Consider the following 21,885-nt stretch of genomic DNA (forward strand, 5'->3'; position numbering starts at 1 on the left):
TCAACTAGTGGAAGATGTCAGATAAGTCAGTGACCAGGTGGTACCAAGATAACTCTGCCATTTGAAGCTGGCAAGGCAGGCATGATTAGGGAAAAGGAAGGGAGGGAAAGGGCAGGCTGCTGAGGCCTCCATTTCCACGTGCAGCTTTTAGCATAATAAATGCGATTTAAAAAAATCAAAAGTTTTCTGTACTTTGTGAAGTAAGTGTGAGAAATTATCAAGAGTCTGATACTTAATACATTAAAATGAGCAGTTTATGCCAAAAGAAATCTTATAGAAGGGACTGGGAAGGAAATTCCGTTGCTTTGAATAATATTTCACTATTTAGGTAACATCCCCAAGCAGAGGAGGGGCCCATCCTTAGGAATGCAAAGCCCTGCAGAGAAGGAAAAGGTTGAGAAGGGTCCACCCTACCTCTTTTCCTTGGCACAAAGGCCCCAGGCTTTTGTATACAACCTGCTTTTGTAGCCTGAGGACATTATGCAATACAGCAAAATGAGATGGAAACACCCGTAACAGAAGAAATATGAGGAATGATTTGGAGGGAACTCATAAAGAACAAAACTCCAGCAACCAGTGAAATATTAGGGGACCTTTTCAGCCAGGTGGAGTCTTTTCCTAAATAGATAGTAGAATTGTTATAGAGTGTTTATATAATTTTAAAGCAATTTAGAGCACCTAAAACACAGTTGTTCAATTTATCAAATGAAGGGCAGAGGAATGCTGCTGACTATGTACCCGTAGGTCCCCATTCCTTTCTCCTGCCTTTCCTAATGGCTTTTTATCAGCCCCCATGCAACCCTGTGCATAATCTATACCTTAGTACATCTTATAATGTATGTTAATTATTATATCTATCCCTCCTCCACCAGACTGAGCTTCTTGAAGATTGGAGCTAATCGTAGTACTTTTCCTCAGTAGGTACACAATAAATTTGAATGAATGAATAAATGAAGAGACTGCGTTCCTTGGGGTCACACAGATAATAAGCCCCGAGAATTAGATCTAGAATCTAGGTCTTCTGATTCCTAGCCCAGTACTTTTACACCACACCACGCAGCTCCCATCTGAGGTATTGAACAACTTGTTTTCATTTACATTCCCTATGCATTTTAATTAAATCATCCTTTATTAAAATAAAAGGAGAGAGAAGTAAAAAAGGAATAGTTGAAGTGCTTTCTGGTTAATTCCCAGTATTCACAGGCAAACCAAGAACACTGTGATCTAGGTGATTGAGATCCGGTATATCTAAAGAAAAGTTAAATCAAAGGGTACCTTTGCCTGCCTTTGATTATAACAAGAAGGCAGTTAAAACAGTATTTTGCCAATATAGTTGACACTTGAACAACATGAGTTTGAATTGTGTGTGTCCACCTACACCTGGATTTTTTCAATAAATATATAGTCAGCCCCCTGTATCCTCAGGTTTTGCACCTGCGGATTCAACCAACCGCCGATGGAAAACAGTATTTTTCCCATTGAGGGGGGGCAGACTCTGTGCATTGTTCTATACCATCTTATATAAGGGGCTTGAGCATCCATGGATTTTGGTATCTGAAGGAGTTCCTAGAATCAATCCCCTGCAGATACTGAGGGACAACTGTAAAGCTTTTGCGGAGTCAAAAGTTATACACAGCTTTTGACTGCGCAGGGCTCAGTGCCCCTAATCTCTGCATTGTTCAAGAGTCAACTGTATATATGTATTCAACTAGCAGGTGTTCTTTAAATCAAACTATAAGAGGCTGTGTACTTTAAGTGACATGGAAATGACCTCTATGTGTGACTTGGACATCTCCTTTCAGAGACTGATTTTGTCATCTAATGAGTAAGGAAGCTATTATTGATAATATTTCATATATTACCTTAATATACCTTAAGATTAGAAAGGGTTTTGACATTTTTAAAGATTTTATTTATTTATTTTTAGCAAGTGGGGAAGGGAGAGAGAAAGAGAGGGAGAGAAACATCAATGTGTGGTTGCCTCTCTCATGCCCCCAACCGGGGACCTGGCCTGCAACCCAGGCATGTGCCCTGACTGGGAATCGAACCAGCGACCCTTTGGTTCACAGGCTGGCGCTCAGTCCACTGAGTCACACCAGCCAGGGCTGTTTTGACATTTTATTTGTTCTTCATAAACCTATGATATTGGCAGGGTAGATATTTTTATATCCATTTCTCTATAAAGAAACTAGTACTTATTGGGTTTAGGTGGCTGGTTTAATGTCACATGGCTAATAACTGTAAACTTAATGTCGATTGCTCAGAGCCTCTGATACCTAATCCAGTGCTTTTTTCACTCTTATCACACTGTCTATAAAACTCGCTGGAAACTACCTAAATTGTACTCATGGTTAACAATTTGGAAATGTGTCAAGACTACAAAAAGATCCAGTAAGAGGAGTGTGAAAGGGTACATCTCGTGATTGGCTTTATTCCAGTATGTGGCTTAGTCAACAACAAAAGGTATCGGAGAAATAGAGCATAGGAGCTGGGAGATACACTCCCTATTGGACTTGGGCCCTTCCATCATTGCATAACTAAAAGGCCTTTTCAGTTTGTTTGTTTGACATAATCAAATTTGAGTTGTCCTATTCGGACAAGGCAAATAAAAGCTTTTCTAAAACCTTTGTGAAAAATGTACTTGTATTCTTGATCTTTTTTGTACAGAAAGGTGAGAGTGGGCAAGAGAAACAGGAGCTTCTATGTTATTTGCCACTAAAACAGGATATGTAAAACTCAGAAACCCCTCCTGCTTAGCTGCTTCCCGGCAAACCCTTGGAGAAACGGGAGGGGTACGGAATGTGGTTAGCCTGATGTGACAGAGGCCTTCTATGAGAAGCAAACGTTACGGTTCAGTAGACGAAAGAGTATAATAGCATCATTATTCAATAACATGGGCCTGAGTTTCCCAACCTGTAAAATAAAGGAGTTGCAGTTTCCCAGTCTGTGAAATAAAGGAGTTGCACTTAAACTGTAAGTTTTAAAAATAGGAATTATATTCACGTGGGTCAGAATTCAGAAGGTACACAAGCGTACTTAGTGAAATAACCTATATCTGACGAGTCTCCTAGGGATCACAATGTACCACTTTCTTGTACACTCACCCCAGAGGTGGAAGAGGAGTTTCCAAACAATACTTTCTTCCCTTTCAATGTCAATTTTTATTTTTATTTTTTACAAATGGTAGCATACAGTGAGCCTGCTTTATTCATCTTATTATATACCTTGGAGGTCGTTTTATATCAATATATAAAGAGCTTCCTCATTCTTGTTTATGGCAGCAAAGTATTCCATTTTATGGACATATTAATGAACATTAAATTATATTTTCAATATTATGCTTTTACAGACAGTCCTGCAACAAATAACTTTTTCTTATAACATTTCACATATGTGTCAGTAGATATTTAGAACTGGAATTGCTGACTCAAAAGGTATGTGCATCAGACTGATAATTAACGACTCTTCTAGTTCTGATAGTCTGTGAAATTTTAATTGTAAATGAACAGTGAAAGAGTTGAGAAGGTATCATTTTCCTTTTTTTAATATTGTTTTTCTATTACAGATGTCCCATTTCCCCCCCCATTTCTCTCCCCTGTCCCCCCACCACCACCACCACCATAGTCAATTCCCACCCTGTTATCCATGTCCTTGGGTCATTTATATATTAGTTCCTTGACTAGACCTTTCCCCTTCTCTCCCTCCTTCTCCCCCTCCCCTCTGGTCACTATCAGTCTTCCTTGTTTACATGCCTCTGGTTCTGTTATGCTCGTTTGTTTGTTTTGTTCATTAGTTTCCTGTATTAGGTGAAATCATATGGTATTTGTCTTTTCCCACCTGGCTTATTTCACTGAACATAATACTCTCCAGTTCCAGGCATCATTTTTTTGAAAATGAATTATTCAGAGACTACATCTTTTTAAAAACTATTTTGTTTGTTTGTTTATTTTTAGAGAGAGGGTAAGGGAGGGAGAAAAGAGAGGGAGAGAAACATCTCTGTGTGAAGGAAACATTGATTGGTTGCCTCATGCACATGCCCTAACCAGGAACCAGCTGGCATCCCAGGCATGTGCCCTGACTGGGAAATCAAACTGGTGACCTTTTGCTTTGTGGGACAATGCCCAACCAACTGAGCCACGCTGGGCAGTCGTAATCGAAGGCCAGGTATAGGCAACTTCACCAAAATGATGTTGAACTGCAAACTTGACAAAATCACCTCCTTCATGATCCTATAGATTTTTCTAGTGATGTTCAGTGTGCTATTACTGAGGAGTTAATTTACCTACCCGGGACAAAAATGGACCTCTCTCCCAACTACTTTTACCAGTACTTAACCACATAGAGCAGCGGCTCTCAACCTGTGGGTCGCGACCCCTCTGGGGGTCGAATGACCCTTTCACAGGGGTCGCCTAAGACCATCAGAAAACACATATATAATTACATATTGTTTTTGTGATTAATCACTATGCTTTAGTTATGGTTGGTGGTCACCACAACATGAGGAACTGTATTAAAGGGTCGTGACATTAGGATGGTTGAGAACCACTGATATAGAGGATTCAGAAGATTAACTGGTTATTTCACTCCATGTAGGGACTGAAAATGGAAAGATAAAGAGAGTTTAAGTAATATCTGTTTACATGTGTTTCTTACTGGCTCCCCCGGTTTTTCTGATGATGGTGGGATGTGTGATAATTTTGTGAAGTAGGTGCTACCATAACAATCGCTTGTCTTTTTGAGGAGCTAGGGACCATAAGCAGATCAGAATTAATGTTACCCCCATACCTTTCTGACCATACCTGCTAACCTTCCTTCCCTCCCTTTCTCACCTCCGTTATTTTTATGTGCCTTAAGTCGTTTGTAAAATTGGCTCTGTAAGTAACAGATTTCAGCCAGAGCCTCCATCCTCTTCATCTCCAAATTTCCTAGTTCCCTTGGGATAAAGGGTACTTAATAAATAGTTATTGAATTGAGTTTGGGTTGACGTCAGAATGATCTGGCCTCTACTTTGCTACTCTCTCAGGTGAGATATCCTTTTCCCTGCACAGCATGCATGGCACACCTTCCAGCTCATCCCTATGCACAGCTAATGTGATTCAGGAAGGGACATAAAAAGGCCAAGTAGATTATCTTGAAGAGGAGTGTGTGTCTGTGTATGTTTAAGTAAATGTTTATACACATAACTTTCTGGCTCCCATTGCCATTCTTTGTCCTGCAGTTAAAAATTTGAGACATTATTTTTTAGCTACACACTAGTGGTAGCTATGGAGCTAGATATACCTACGCATGTGCAACAAAAAATAAACGTGTCTTTTTAGTCCCACAAATCTCATTCTATGTGTGTGAAGTCGTAAAGCTCATAGTGCATATTAAGTTAATACAAACTGGGTTATAAATGAATGTAGTTGTACATTTAGAAGAGAAAACGTAATTAGTGTTGACTATTTTGATTTTAGAATAAGAAACTTGTCTATGGGCCATGCTTTAAGCACTCATAGACTGTCGGGTAGGAGATGACCAGGCCCACTTGTGGACTAACTCCTATAGTTAACAGATGACAGGATTGTAGGGCTTAATTAACATGCGGCTCACCCAGGTAGGTCCTACCTTTCCAAATATAAGCTTTCTTAAATGCCTGACTCCCAGGGAAAATTACTGCTGAGTAGCTTAAACTAGATGCTTCACTAGGCTTTTTTCTACCTGTTATTTAGACAACTTGTAAAAGGCCCATAAACTTTCTAGAAACTAATGAAAAATTTCCTTTATTATGATTTCAGAAATACCAACAGGCACATGGTGCCCTGTTATGGCGTTGAATTATGCACTCTTAAGAAACTAAAATGTAGGAAAGATAAGATGGGCAAAAAACAATATAATATATATTTCCATTTCAAGATAGCATTTTGAGCACATCTCTTTTCCTTCCCAAAACCCTAATGAAATGACTATGGAACTATAAAAATAAGGAAAAGTGTGATATTTTTATTTCCAATAAAAATATATATTTGGTCTTCGTCCCATTTCTGGCACAGAGCTCCTAAAGCACTTGGAATTTCCTAAGTGAAGAGAGCAGTAAAGGTGTCTTATTATGTCTTTTGTTCAGGACCTTGCCCTTTATATCTCTTCCTTCATCTGGCTGTTGATTTGTATAATGTCTTTTATAATAAATTGGTAATTAGTGAGTAAGTAGGTTTCTTCATTCTATGAGCCACTCTAGCAAATTATAGAACCCAAGGAGTAGGGTCATGGGAACCTCTGGTTTGTAGCAGGGGTTACAACCTGGGGTTATTATAATTGGCATTGGAAGTGAAGGGCAGTCTTGTGGGTCTGAACCCTCAACCTGTGAAATCTGATGTTATCTCCTGGTAGATAGTGTCAGAATTGCATTGAACCGTAGACGCCTCGCTGGTGTTGGAGGATTGCTTCATGGTCGGGAAACGGCTTCCCCCCCATAAAAAGCATCTTTTATAATTGCAAAGAAAATAGATGCAGATTGGAAGCAAATTGCTAACCACCTGATACAACATAGGTAAAGGACGTCCCTGCCTGTGAAGTTAAATGGGTAGGAGTCACTGGTACACCCACAAAACTCCGAAATTGAGAACAGAACAGCAGAGATTAGAAAGAAAGGTTAGCTAGCAATGGAGTGAGTAGTAACTGAAGGACAAGTCAAATTGTACCTACGCCAAATTTAGAAGGAACAGTAGATTAAAAGTAACAATAATGAATATTTATTGAGGGCTTACTGTTCTTAGGCCCTGTGCTAAGTGTTTAGTTACCACTGTCATGAAGTAGTTGCTGTTGTCCCTATTTTAGAGGAAACTATCTTTGTCCTCCAGACCACTGTGCTACTGCCTAAGTGAGCTCCTCATAATAATCCTTCAACAATCCGGTGAGGTAGGCTGCTTTTCTTTTCCTGATTTTAGAGCTGAGGCACAGAGATATTAAATAATTTGCCCAAGGGCCCACAACCAGTAAGAACAGTTTTACCAGTTAGAGAATGAGTATAGCTCCGTGTGTACTGGGAAAGTCGCCATGAAAAAAAGAAAAAGAAATACCTTTTCTGCCCACAACTTCCTCCTCATGTTTTTGTTTGTTTGTTTGTTTGTTTTTTGGTGTCCTGTTAAGGATCTCAAACTGAGCTCGCAGTCCCAAAAAGGCAGGAGGTGATAGTTAGGGTCAGACCCTTGAGTGCTAAACTGGGAACAAATCTTTGTTCATTCTTTCTTTTTAATCCTCATCCAAGGATATATTTTTATTGATTTTAGGGAGAGAGAGACATTGATCAGTTGCCTATATAGCTTGATAAGTGTCTAGATTCTTAGGCCCCATTCCCTGAGAAGAGATTCATTAGTCTGGAGTGGGGTCCATAACTTTTTATTTTTAGCCAAATATCCTAAATGGTTCTGATTTCCAGCATTCCTTGGACCACACTTTGAGAAGCCCTTGAATTAGGATGAAAACAATTAACATTTATTATTTACAATATATGTTATTAATGTGCCAGTCACTTTCATATGTATTTTTTTTACATTTCATATGCAAAATATTGTGAGATTTTATTACCCTAGAGTTATGTGTATGTGTCGTCCCCACAAAGTTTTAGCAACTTGTTCTGAGTCCCAAAGGTGGCATAGCCTGTTGGTAGTCAGCAGTCTGACTCCAAAAACCAGGAGCACTCTTATAATTTAAATTTGGTAATTTGGAATTTTTTAGAAAGTGATATGAACACTGTGCCCTGAAATGTGTTCGGTAAGTTAGTGTTCAGCCACTGAAGTGTTAGAATGTCTAAAGCATATCAACCAATATTTGGAGTGCATTTAGAAAAGATAGGAATGCCTTTGTTTCTCATTGAAACACTGTTACACACCTAAACTTTTCTTGTTGAAATAGGTCCCAAAGATGAATTATTCCATCTCTTCACTAAGGAAACTGTAACCATAAAAATTAAATTACCTAATGTTTTGGAAAACCCGGGCTGGAACCCAAATTTCCTGTTTTCTAGTCTTTTGTTGTTTCAAACTGTAATAATGATAAAGGTTAAGGTGGGCTTCAACTCATGTTGTCTGAGAATGATCCAGAAGACTGTTGAATCGATGGTTGGGAGTGATGACTCTTTGACAACATTCAGCATTTGAGAATTCATACAGAGACATAGTCAGAAGTGATCTGGTATTTTAAAGGAGTAAAATAAATAGTTACCTTTTTATGAATTATTTTTAAAAAGTTCTGTTTCTGATACTGAAAATATATAGCAGAATGCCATTTAGGGCTCTTGTGAATTTTAACAAAATGCTGAAATGTGGCCTGGCACTTGGGCCATATGGAAGTCCATTCTCAACTACTTGGAGCCACAGTGAGGTGGAGCAGCAAAGAAAACTGCTTCACACAAATTGTAGGCCTTCATGTGGTATAAAGCCTTGCAAGACACAACTACTTTGGAGGTAGGTAACGAGTAGATTTAGCTCCTCCTGGACAACGTAATGGGCAAGGACTTCATAGACTTGACAGGGCTCTTGGATAACTTGACACTTGTGCTTCCCAATAAAAATAGGTTTTCATTTCTTTCTAAGCTTCTCTCAAAACTCTAACTCTGTTTCCTTACTTTTTTTTTGTTTTTTGCTTTTTGTTTTTGGTTGCCCCCAGAAAGCAAAATAGCTAACTTTGTGTTAAGAGACAGCGGCACAAGATGGTCAGTTAAAAGTACCATGATACAATAGAAAGGGCAATGGACTTGAGGACAGAATCTGGATTCTAATTGCACAGTGCCACTAGACTGACTGCCACATGACCTTAGCTAGTCAGTTAACCTTCTGTACCTCAATTTTCCATCTGTGAGATGAATAGTCATTCTTGTTTAATCCAGGCCTGTCCTTCGAGTACAGTTGGGTTTGGAAACATACTACATTGTTGTAGCCAGCAGAAAAAAACATGAACATGTGCCACAAAAGTAAATGAAGTTACTACTGGACCCAGATTTAGAATCAATCAACAAATACTTATTGAATACCCACCTAAAAGACTTATTAGACCACACATAGTCTTAACCTAAGCCCTGCAATGCATTATGCAAACAAGATGTATTTTTCTTTGGCTTTATTATTGGGTATTCACAAAGGAGAATACTACTAATAATAATAGCGCTTTTACATATTTCATGTGGTCTTTTTTTTCCCCCCTGTGGTCTTTTTTTTTTCCCCGTTCTCAGTGTTTCTTCCCATCCATTATATTATTTGAATGATATAACAACCCTGAATGAAAATAAGATAGATATTATCTCCATGTTTCCCTGAGTTTTGGATGAGACTCAGATCAAAAGTGATTCTCAGCCCTGGTTGCTGTGGGTCAGTGGATTGAGCGTCAGTCTGCGAGCCAAGTGTCAATGGTTCGATTCCCAGTCAGGGCACATAATTAGGTTGCACGTCAGTTCCCCAGTTGGGGGAGCATGAGAGGCAACCACACAGTGATGTTTCTTTCCCTCTCTCCTTTCCCCTCTCTATAAAAATAAATAAATTATATAAATAAATAAAATTTTTTAAAAAAAGAAGTGATTCTCAGTAAGGTGGGGTGATTTTGCCCCCCAGGGTAATTTTGACAATGTCTAGAGATATTTTTGGTGGTTACAGCTGGGATGGTGCTACTGACATCTAGTGAGTAAAGGCCAGGGATACTGTTAAACATCCTACAATGCACAGATTAGCTCCTACAACAAGAATTATTCTGCCCCAAATGTTAATAATGCCAGAATTGAGAAACTCTGACATAGGTGTTCTACCCAGAAAAATACAAAGTTACAGTTGAATGAACCAGAATACATATCTTGGATTCAGTCCAGTGTTCTCCACTGTACCTAAACCAGGGCATTAAAAAATGGAGTGACATAAATTCTGGATTCATTGCTAATACTTGGGGAGGTATGAATAAAAAGTGGGGTTTATTGACATTACTGTTGAAGGTTTTCATGTATAGTACAGATTGTATAATCTAATAACAACCTATTGAGCATTTGCTGTGTCTTATAGTTTGCTGTCCATGTTACACAGGGAGCTTAGTCTGCTTTCATCATATTTTATTTACTTCTTGAGTATTGAAATATGGGCACAGTCCCTTTAGCAGCCTCTGTGCATAGTACCTGCTGCCAATCTAAAGACCCATGGAACTTCTATAGGAAGCGCCACCAGGACGCTCAGCTAGAGATTAGCAGAGCCATCTGACTCCATACTCATGCTCTTAACAGTAGTAAGCTTAGCTTGCACCTACAAAGGGTTGCGTGTGACTTTAGAAGCTCTTACAATTCAGGATAGTTCTTGTAGAATTCCTCAGTTTTGCCCTTCAAACCTTTTTATAACCCAGAAGTTAGAAGGTTCTTTCAATCCTCCTAAAGTTTTAACAGATGTCTTTTTGGACTCTCGCAAATTAAAGGATTATAGCCCATGGCTCTGTAAGATTTTTTTGTTTGTTTTCTTTCTGTGGATGCCTCACAGAAGAACTTGAACAGGAAATATTATTAGGGAAGAACAGATAAAGGCCAGTTACACTACACAGCATCCAGAGTACTCTATTAAGATATAAGCTAATCATATCACTTCCCTTTTTATTACCCGTAATTAGCGTCCAGTTGCCTTTGGAATAAAATTTAGTCTCCTGAAGATGATCTTTAAACCCTTCTTAATTGATACCCATTCTGCCCCTCTCTTCAACCTCATTGGCTTCTCTTCCTATAAATGTATTCTATTCATACTGACTTTAAATGCCCTTGATTATTTTCTTGCCTTGGGGAAGCTGCTCCCTGCCCTTCCACCCAACTCCAAGGGTTTATCTGTCTGTTTAAATGTTACCTCCATAGGGCTTCTCTTTCTCTCTTTACCTGCCCCCCTCCATGCAAATTAGTTCTTTTACTGTTATTCTCTACCACAGTACTGTGTTACTTCCTTCATATCACTTACACAATTTGTAATTACATACACCCACACATATTTACTTTTTTACATATTTAATGAGAATTTCCTCCTCTAGATTAAGCTCCACAAAGGCAAGAATCCTGCGCTTTGGCACCTGGCTCCTTTTAAGCAGATAATTGAAACCTTGGTAGATTTTATAAAAATTAAGTACTTTTAAAAAAAAGAATTTATTTATCTTCTTAGAGAGAGAGGAAGGGAGGGAGAAGGAGAGGGAGAGAAACATCCATGTGAGAGGGAAACATCGATTGGTTGCCTCGCACACACCCCTAACCAGGGACCCGGCCCTCGACCCAGCTGTGTGCTCTGACTGGGAATCCAGGGACCTTTCAGTTCACAGGCCAGCACTCAACCCACAACCCACTGAGCCACACCAGCCAGGGCAGAATAAAATACTTTTTTGAATGAATGAATATTTGCTGAGTGTTCTTTTAGATGTAGTAAGGAGATAGAAATTGGTTGCTTGCCCTTGAGGCACTTCCTGTATATATATATGGCCCTTTTTATCTTGTATTTTAAGAACTAAGTCAAAATTTCCATAAGAGAAGATTGCTATGGAAATTCAGAAAAGAGATTTCTTCTGTCAAGAGGTCAAGGAAAATTCATGGAAAAGGTAGCATTTTAACCAAGCCTTAAAGAATGAGTTAGACTGTAAACTCAAAAGAGCAAGGGCCATGTTTTAACTTTATTCTAATTCTTATGCATTTAAAGTACATGATCGATGTTGAATAAGTAATGGCGAGATTAGACAGGAAGTGGTGGGGGAGAGGAGGAAGGGATTACAAATTACAGGGAGTGACACAAGCCAAAGAGACACACACGTGTCAACGTGCTAGATTTATTCACGAAAAGCAAGTAGGTCTCTTTCAGTGGAATATTTGAATGTGCAGAGGATTAGATTGAAATAAAGTTGGAAAAGTAAGTCTGTAATGGATAGAGACATAAATGTCAGCATAAAATAAGTGTATCAGTATCAGAAGTTGGGTGTGAAGGTGTCTAGGTTTCTCTCAACAGACAGAAACTGGTTTCTGGGAGGCAGCCTAAAATGCAAATTACAACTTGAGAAATACATGCAAATGATACCCGGGGTACAAATACTAGTTTAGCTTGGAGTACTGGTTCTGTTGTCAACATCGTCACCGTCAAATAGCAAGGTTCAGATTCCTGTACTTGGTTTGGCTAGAATGAGAGTGTTTGTTTCTGTGTATTTCTGGAGGGGAGCAACACTCGACTGACAAATCCCCAGGGGTGTTTGAACAATTAGAGAATTTTATATTACTAAGGAGCTCCATGCAATGATTTCTAAGGCCCTTCCAATTCTTAGTGAGATTTCTACATCCCACAAATAAGAGGGCACTCAGGTTTCCATTTCAGGTGGTCTGCTTATAGATGAAGAAATGGGGGGTCATCCACCTCTTTTCAGGCCAAATTGGAACTAACTTCTCTCCTTAGCTGAGTCAAAAAGGAGTATCCAAGAGGATACTTTTGCAGTTGTCTGCAGTTGATGACAATGAGATGGAACTTTGGAGAAATACCTCCATTCAACTGTTTCTCTGACAGAAATAGGCACAGATTGAAAAGATCATAAAAACATTTAGGGTATTTTGTGAGACAAGTGCAGTTGGAGTTATTAGGAAAGGCAAAAAGTGATATGAATGTTCAGAGGTCTTAGAACCTGGCCTTGGAAGATAAGGAGGCTTTGTTCCATTAAGAGATTGTGAGGCTGGGTGTTGCAGAATGAAGAAACAGTGTGAGCAAAGACTTGGGCAAGTGGACTTATTTGGCTAGAATACAAAGTACACGGAGGCAGAAAGGTAGGCAGGGACCTTTGTTTTAGAGGTTTGTGCTCAGGAAGTTAATAGACATTGGGAAGATTAGTAGGCAGTGGGATTTTTTGAGCAAATAGGTAGAGCCATGCCTTACGTAAATTAATTTGTCAGTGATGTATCATATAGGATGAATAGAGGGCAGGATCACTGTTAGGCAAACCCATGCTTGTAATAGAGCTGCTGATGGTGAAAACCAGAGGCAGGCCAAGTAAATCATCTAACATACTTGGGTTCGGGAAAAGTGACCAACGTTGTGACATTTATGGATACAAAATTGTGTTACTGGGTTAATAGTAAAGCAGGTTTAATAAAGGAATCAGGATACCTAGGTTCTAGCCAGGGTACCTCCACAGCTTTCTAGTGTAACGTTGAACAGGTTGCTTAAGCACTCTGTGCCTTGGTTCCTTGAGATACTGTGAGGAAAAAATAAGATAATAGAGTTGTATTTACAAGAAGGAAATGCCATTGTTTCATACCATGCCATTTTTTCAGGTTCCATGTAGTTATTCATTTGGTGGATGTACAGAATAAAAACACTTTAAGTTAATTTTGTCTTACAGTTTGCTTTGTTTTCTCTACTGTGCTTTTATGTGGCACTTGTCAAGGTTCAGTGCCCTAGAGATGTAATTTATATAAAGAATCTGGATTTGGCATTTCAGACCCCTTAAAGGCCAATAGTGACAGTGTATTCTCTTACTTCCACTTTTGGAAACACTTATGAGTTTATTTTTTTTAACTTTCCACACATTTGTCACAATACAGATATTTAATAAAAGTATTTATAAAGGCAAATTAGACCAAAAAATGTAAATCTTAGGTTCTTCCAAGAGCTTTGTGGTTTCATGTTCTAGGCTTCTATGAAGTGAATAGGTTGAACTAGATGAATTAGTGATGATACCCTTTGAACTTTTTTTTAAAAGTTCAATTTTGCCTGTGTTGCTTCTATATCAACTACATTTTTGCTACTTCTTGATATAAAGCTGTTGAATAATTTCTAAGCATATCTATCCTATATTATGATACAGCATTTCAAACTCAACTAAGGTTTGCCCTGTGTGTTATTAACAGATTAAGGAATTAATTTCTATTTTTATGTCTTAAGTTGCCCCCCAAAAATGCAAAGAAAAGTCATTTATTTCAGCAAATACTTACTGTAATCTATTATTATATACAGGGTATTAGAAAATGCAGGACATTCATTAATAAATAGGATGGTCCTTATAGAATTTATAATCCAATAGTAAGCATAGGGAAAGAGAAGAATTCTGTTTTGGAAGCTAAACTTAAAAAAAAATGTAGAATTAAGTTTTAGCTCTGGGTGGAACTTTATTAGTCATCTTATACAGTTAAGAAAAATGAAGCTGTAACATTTAAAATGGCTTGCCCAATGTAGTATTTATCACGCGCATCTCTTTCCCGTTTAAACTAGTCGTCTGTCCTTTATGTTCTGTTTTTGAATGGTAATCGAATGGTCCATTCCTGTTTGCCCAAAAGGCATAGGAGATCCAGAAATTGGACAATGCACATTTAAAAAATTAAGTTTGTCTTTTGCATGCTTCCTCTGGAAGACATGGCCCTCCATGGCTGTATAATTCTCCTTGTAATGAGTTCCTCCAGGACCTGTCTTGCCCCAACAGGTTTCTCATCTTCTTTGCTCGGCCTGAGCAGCTTAGTTTACGAAGGTGGAGTGGAGATGTGGAAAGATGAAATTTATGATAGAAACGGGTGTTTCCAATATCTGGAAACAGTGTTGATTGGAATTAAATCGCAGGTTAGCTTTCTATCTTCCATAGATAGATAGAATAGTATGCTCTGGGCAGCTCCGGAGTTATCATCCTTTTTACTAAAATAGATATTCTTAGCCAAGAATTTCTGAGTAAAAGAGCTACTCCCACTAATTCATACCTGCTCTTTTATTGTTCTAAAAACTCGTCAGTCCATGCAGCATTTCTTGTTCGCCTAGGTCGCTGTCCACTCATAAACGAAGGCTAAGTTTTAAGTGCAATTGTTTGAAGTAGTTTTTGTCTTTATGTCTCTGGAAGTTGGTTACTTTTGATGGAGCCCATTAGTTTGATGAATGAGTAATTCAACCACATACACTCTGCTGAGTCTGCAGACTGCAGAGTTTGGTTTCTTCCATGAAAAGTGCTTTCAGGGAACCCTGTGCATATTACCTGAAGTTGTAGAGCTCATTTTAATATATGGTGAAGAAAGAAAATAATATCGAAATATTCAAATAGTCACTAAACTTCTTACCAGTTCTATCAGTAGTTTTCTTATCTTAGCCCCACCACTGCCATGATGAAAAGCAATAAGAATTTGTTGTAGGTGATCCCTTGGAATTATTTTTATTATCAACAAAGGCAAAAAGTTAGAAGGGAAAATGGTAGCCTTTGTTGAATAATTTTCAAAAGAATAAAATCTAAACTTTTTTGGGGGGGGGAGAGCAATTATTCTCCTGAGTTCTGTCTTTTTAAACCTACAATTGTAGCAAATGCCCTAACTCCCATCACCTGCCATATTTAATCTGGGGGGAATTGTGTGTGTATGTACACAATTTTAAGGTCTTTTACATTTTTTTCCTTAATGACCTGTACTATTTTCTCTCTACTTCTACTACATCATTTTACTTATTGTTTTTGATATGGCAGAACTTTTGGAATCCTAAGTTTTTGCCATTTGTGGCTGAGAGCCTGTGTAAACCTTCATTACTAATATCCTTTGTGAATGAAATTGGTAAAATTAAGTGTCCTTATGATTACTGCACCTCAAGAAGGACACGGGTTAAGGAAAGGAAGCTAAAATGTCCAGTAAAATACATGGTTATAACAATAGAGTTTCTACCAGTTACATTTCTATCAATCGATTTGGAATAGGTATGTTGAGGCCAGGGCCTAAGGTTTCAGTGGAACAACATCATAGCCTTCAAGGGGAAGAGTCTTCCCCTTTTCATTCATCAAATTGTATTTCCCGCTCCCATTTACTGGGAGCTCCTACATTTTTTTCTAAACAAGTCCAGTACATTAGCCTAGAATGCCAAGTTATGGAGAGACACCCAAGTCTTACTTATTATTGCATTATATTAAGGTGTCTCCTTTATTCTTATCTCCTTTACCTCCCCCCTCCCCAAAAGAACAACGTAAGTGTAGAATTCATAAAACTATCAGGAGAATTGCAAAGTGCACCTATAGAAGCACTTGAAACAAAGCCAGAGTTATTTCTCAGAATATCTACTGTCTCCATACAGGTCATCAAAAGGCAGGTTTAGTCCATTTAAACTGGTGCTTGATCATGTGAACATAGTCCATAAGCATGAATCCCTGTTTATGGTAGTTTACTATCTTTGACCTTGAATTTTCCATATCTGCTTGCCAAAAGCTTATGACAGCAGTCATAAATAATGACTGCAGAAAGCAGAAGCCCAACTAGATAGATTTCTCTTTGTTTAATGTTTTTACAAATCTAGAGAGGAACATGACCCTAATCGTTTTAAGAATAAAAACTTTCTTTATCTTCCTTATCATGGAAGTCAGGAAAGACTGTAGGCAGTCTCCAAAGGAATTGTCTGAAGCTCCAGATTACATCCGTCTGAGCTGGAGAAGAGGGACCATGTGGCAGATGTATGACCAAATCTGTGTAATCTTTCTGTGCAGTCTAATCTCCATAGTGCCTATGGATTATTGTCTTTTATCCATCATTGTGAAATACCAGGAAAATAAAAGAGAATTTGAAGTTTAAACTAAATCTATTACTGTTAAGACTCAGAATAGGCATCAGAATTTAGCCTTTTCACTTATTTCCTAACTTCTGCCCATAAATTTATGTTTATTTTGCTAGAGATGCCAGATTTTATAAAAAATCTGGCCCTCTAAGCTTTACAATGTGTCTGTGTTGGGGGAGGGGTTGGCAGGAAAAGAGGAAACTTCTTTTTTGATAATCCTCAGAAGTAGACTGAGAAAGAATTAGACCCTTGAATACAAGGAAGTTTTGAAAACTATTTGTATAAATACTGCACTATACTTATTAAATGGGGGAAAGGGGAAAGCAGAAAGAAATGCACAGAGGCATGGATACAGGGACTGACAGCTGTCAGAGGGGAAGTGGGTGGGGGTCACTGAGTGAAAGAAGGTGAAAGGATTAGTCAAAAAGTTTATGCATAACATAGAGATGCCACCAACAGTGTGGTGACAGCCAGAGAGAAGGGAGGGCAGGGCCTAGGTGGAGGCAGGCAAATGGCGGGAGGGGGAATGGGGACATCCGTCAAAGTGTCAACAATAAAAATAAAGTTCAGAAAAGAAAAGGAACTGCAAAGCTGTATGACATTCAATGTCAAATGTGCCATTTCATTTTCCATGTGTAATAGCTTTAAGGGCAATAGAAACAAGCTGGCATATAGCCAATTTCAAGTACCCAACTGAAGATAAGATAAATGTCCCCCTTGGATTCAGTTAGAGAAAACTAGTTTGCCTGAATGGGCAAAAATATAAATGGAAATACAATATTCCTAATCTTTCCACTTAGTTATAAGAATTTAGTAAATAAAATATTATAGGTAACCCTGGTTGGTGTGGCTCTGTGAGTTGAGCTCCAGTCTGCAAACTGAAAGGACATGGTTTGATTCCTAGTCAGGGCACGTGCCTGGGTTGTGGGCCAGATCCCTGGTTCGGGGCATGTGAGAGACAACCAATTGATGTTTCTCTCACACATCATGTTTCTCCCTCTTTTTCTCCCTCCCTTCCCCTCTCTAAATAAATAAATAAATAAAATATTGTAGGTAGATTTTATCATAGGCTGAAAGTTAAGAATCCTAAGATATTTTTGGGTTGTTTGAATTATATATTCAGATATTTTTATTAGTATTCTTCTAGAAAATTTGTAAATTTGATGAAGTGGGAGAATAAGGATAAGAAGAAAAGTGAACAGTGGAGGTTTTAAACAAGAATGGGAATGTCAGCCAGTAATTAACATACACACATAGATTGTCCTAAAAACAGAAATTCAGTGGATCCGTAGATAAACAAACTTTGCTAAGGTTTCACTTATCATTACTAACTCTTCCACAAGGTCCATTCATTGCAGTTGCTTTACAAATCCAAACATTTGATTTTAGCCCTGGCCAGTGTGGCTCAGAGGTTGTTGGAGCATCAATGAAGGTTGCAGGTTCGATCCCTGGTCTGGGTACATATGGGAACCAGCCAGTCAATATTTCTCGCTCACATTGATGTTCCTCTCCCTTCCTGTCTCTAAAAAAGCAATGAAAAATGGCCTCAGGTAAGAGTTAAAAACATTTTTTTTTAAAACATAAAAGTACCGTTTAGCTACTTTGTGGACCTTGAACCCAGTTCTTAGAGACAGTGGGGCAGAGCTAAATTAGAGAATATAGTTCTTGAGGGGCAAGTAGTTGAAGGTGGGTGTGGAGTTTAGAGAAACTTGAATAAACCAAAGACAAAACAGCATAGCTTGTGATTAAAGTTTTTTCGTCAGATTTTTTTCATACTACAATTGAGACAACAAACTGTATTGCTATATTGCTGTTCTTTGATTTATTCTACTTTAGTACCCATTTTTATTCTGGGAAAGCTGAGCATGAATCTTCTTAGATTAGAGCTATTGGAAGAAACAGACTAACACTAACCAACCTCCTGTAAGTAGAATTCCTCTTTTAAAGAGAATGGGTTAGGTATGTTTGATTGCTCTAGGAGAGGAGTTAGGTATCCAGATTCATGTGGCACCTCAACGTGGGCTCGATGAGAAATCTGCAGGATAGCTTGGAGAATGGCCTGAGGGAGGTGGAGACTCACCCTGCGGTGCAGATGGAACACCTCTGCAGAGCTGGGCCAGAGGGGCAGCTTCAGGCCCAGGAGGCCGAGGCCCTGCTGAACTTCCAAGGCCCAGCTGGAGGCCAAGATTGCTACCACTGCCTGCTGGGAGAAGGGGAGGGCTTTGGCCTTGGTGATGCCCTGGACAACAGCAGCTCCATGCAATCCATCCAAAAGACCACCACCTGCAGGATTGTGGATGGCAAAGTGGTATCTGAGGTCAACGACACCTAAGTTCTGAGGCATTTAGGCAGCAGAAGTGGGGTACCCCCTGGGGGGTAGAAGGCCAATTAAAAGTTCAGAGATTTTAAAAATAGTATACACCCTGACTGGTGTGGCTTAGTAGGTTGGATGTTGTCAGCAAACCGAAAGATTGCTGGTTCGAATTCTAGTCAGGGTATATGCCTGGGTTGCACGCCAGGTCCCCCATTGGGGGCGCACAAGAGGCAACCGCACGTTTATGTTTCTCTCACTCTCTCCCTCCCTCCCCCATTTTCTAAAAATAAATTTAAAAAAAATTTTAAGTATGCCTTCTCTGTGCCTCTTAGTAATGCTATTACCCTGTTTATTTCCTTCACAGCACTAATCACACCATGAAATTGTTTTGTTAACTGTTTCTCTTATCAGATACCTTTTTTGTCTTATTCACTGTTAAAATGCTAGCACTTTGCTCAGAGTTTGGCACATAGTAGGAGCTTTGTAAATGTTTATTGATTGAATGATAATGAGTGGCACATTTAGGCTCATGAACAGAAATATCTACTTGGAATTTCTAATGCACTCTTTCCTTCGCCAACTGGAGTTAAGGGGTGCAGCAAAAAAGAGAATCCGTCAACATCCCCCCTTCTCTGCCCTCTGCAACTTCCCACTTCCCATCCCCTCCCCAACTGCAGGAGTTTTTGCTCCTTGGCTTATGGCTCCAGATGGTCTTTTGCAGTAAAGAAGTGATGTGGTAGTAAAGATACAAGGATGGATATGCCACTGTCTAGACTTAATTTAATGTAGAATAGCCAATTTGTAATTTGTTTTCAGTGCTTTTAACCGTAATGCCTGGCTAGGGCTGAAATTGTATCTAAATTTTGAGCACACTGCTCGCCTAGGGCAGCAGTAGACCTTTTCTTCAAATTTAAATTGGCTGAAGGCTGTTGTCCTAGATGTGAAATTGTGTTCTTAATTTCTTGATTGAACACAGGCCATCCAATTAGGTGAATTACCTGAAGTGCTTGCTTTTTATCTACTGACATTTATGATTAGAAAGCCCAAGAGCAGTTAAATTTCATTAATGGCATCAATTTGTCCATTCTTAGAAAACTTGTCTGTTTCCTGCAACCCAAAGAAACTACTTTTATGCTCCTTATCTCATATTTAAACTTGAGCACACACTGAACATATCTATTAAAGGAATGATTCTGCAAAATAAGGGTTAGGTTTCTGAAACTCAAGGTGCGAATCCCTTCTGCCACAATTCGCCAAAGATGATGCATATGAGCACAATTACTTCTCTCTCCATCTCTGGATTATACAAAGTAATTCTGAGGAAAGACGCTAGGAGAGCATTCATTCACTGGGTGATATCCCACATAAACCTGAGTATTTATCAGTAATCAAGATTTTAATATCCTTATTATATATAACCCTTTTTCTTAGACTCTTCTGCTCTCAACTTTTAACTGGAAAAATGGACCATTCCCACCATATGGGGATGAAGCCTGTGGACAACAGCAGTACTGGTCACCATCACCCGGCAACTTCACCCTCTCAGTCCCATGGAGGGGGAGACAGCAACATGATGATGATGGTGAGTGCCATGGGAGGGGAGCCCAGGCCCCTTCTCACACACTTGGGTAACAGAAATAATGGAATTTTAGGACTAGAAGGTTGTTATTTAAAGGTCAATTTACCTATGAGGAAAACTAAGGCAGACCCAGAGAAGTAAAGTGATTTGCCCAAGATCACATAGCAGGTTAATTACAGAACCTGCTGTTCCTTCTTTCTTTCAAAATTGACCCTTTTCTGAATTAAGTTCTGGTCTTTGTACTTTGTGTAGAAAAGAGAAAAAGACAAAAGCTGATGGTGGGGACAAAGGAGAGTACCTGTGGGGAGAGCCAGTGGTAGGAATGCTGAAATGAGGGGGAAACCTCCCACTGTGGTGGATAGCTCTTATTATCCAGATCTGCTTTGAGGTGCTCTAAGTTTCTTTACTTGGAATTCTCATTTAGAATCTCCAGTCATTTCTAATTGATTTGTTTTGGTTTTCTAACAGCAAATGACCTTCTACTTTGGCTTTAAGAATGTGGAACTATTGTTTTCTGGCTTGGTGATCAATACAGCTGGAGGTGAGTAAGCCATCAGGTGGTGTTTGAAGGTGACAGTCACATGAGAAGTAGTGGTAAAGAATCTGGAAACCCAGTATCTCTTTCTGTTGTAATTAGTGAATCATGGTTATGATCCACAACCATCTTGCTTTGTAGGTAAGGATACACAGTGCTTATTTTAGAGTTTCTGAAAAAATAATTTAGCTACTGGATAGGAACCTTTCATCCTTTTTCCAGAGTGTTTCTTTATTTAATAAGTTATTGGCTGTGGACATAAGACTATAGTCAAGTTGAAATGACATAGCATTTTACATATACATACCATGAAATACCTTTAGATTAAAAGCTATATTGTCCTTGCTGGTGTGGTTTAGTGGATTGAGCACCAGCTTGCAAGCTGAAAGGTTGCCAGTTCGATTCCGGGTCAGGGCACATGCCTGGGTTGCAGGCCAGGTCCCTAGTTGGGGGCATGTGAGAGGCAACCAGTCACTGTCTCTCTTGGGCATGGATATCTCTCTTCCTTTCTTTTTCCCTCCCTTCCTCCTCTCTCTAAAAATAAATAAAACCTTTTAAAAAATTAAAAATAAACACTATTGACCTAGTACATTGCTTCAAATAGTGAAATGCTTAGCCCTAAATTACATAGAATTAGTATGTCAGAGCTAGGACAGGAACCCAGACCCTCTAGACCTGCCTGGCCCAGTGTTCTTTCTAGTGTACCGAACTGTGCTTGGCATCATTTCTGATTCTTGGCATGGCCTATCTTAGTGTCAGTCCTATATTTTGGGTAACTAATCACCAGTTTCTTTGTGTCTATAATGTTGAGTTGGTTTGCCTTAATTTCAAATTGCACAAGCTGAGTGGGCAGTTGGACTGCTTTAGGTGGTTATATCTTTTGATCCACAAAAATCAATTTGTTCTGGGAAGAAGGGGAGTATTTAATTCAGGTACTGTGTTAAACCAG

At 39.0% G+C, this 21,885-nt stretch overlaps 1 protein-coding gene across 2 annotated transcripts in view; it reads left to right on the plus strand.

Annotated features, from left to right (window-relative positions):
• SLC31A1 (solute carrier family 31 member 1) overlaps positions 1-21,885 on the plus strand; it is a 29,130-nt gene that overhangs the window by 4,825 nt on the left and 2,420 nt on the right. For both annotated transcript variants that reach the window (XM_090274586.1, XM_090274585.1), the window contains 2 exons: positions 20,254-20,404; positions 20,870-20,942. In XM_090274586.1, coding sequence (XP_090130712.1) covers positions 20,285-20,404; positions 20,870-20,942 — 193 coding nt within the window. In that variant the 5' untranslated portion in view covers positions 20,254-20,284. The remainder of the gene's footprint in view (positions 1-20,253; positions 20,405-20,869; positions 20,943-21,885) is intronic.

This window comes from Furipterus horrens, unplaced genomic scaffold (genome assembly GCF_987537825.1).
Source record: "Furipterus horrens unplaced genomic scaffold, mFurHor1.1.pri manual_scaffold_4, whole genome shotgun sequence".
NCBI classification, from domain to species: Eukaryota; Metazoa; Chordata; class Mammalia; order Chiroptera; family Furipteridae; genus Furipterus; species Furipterus horrens.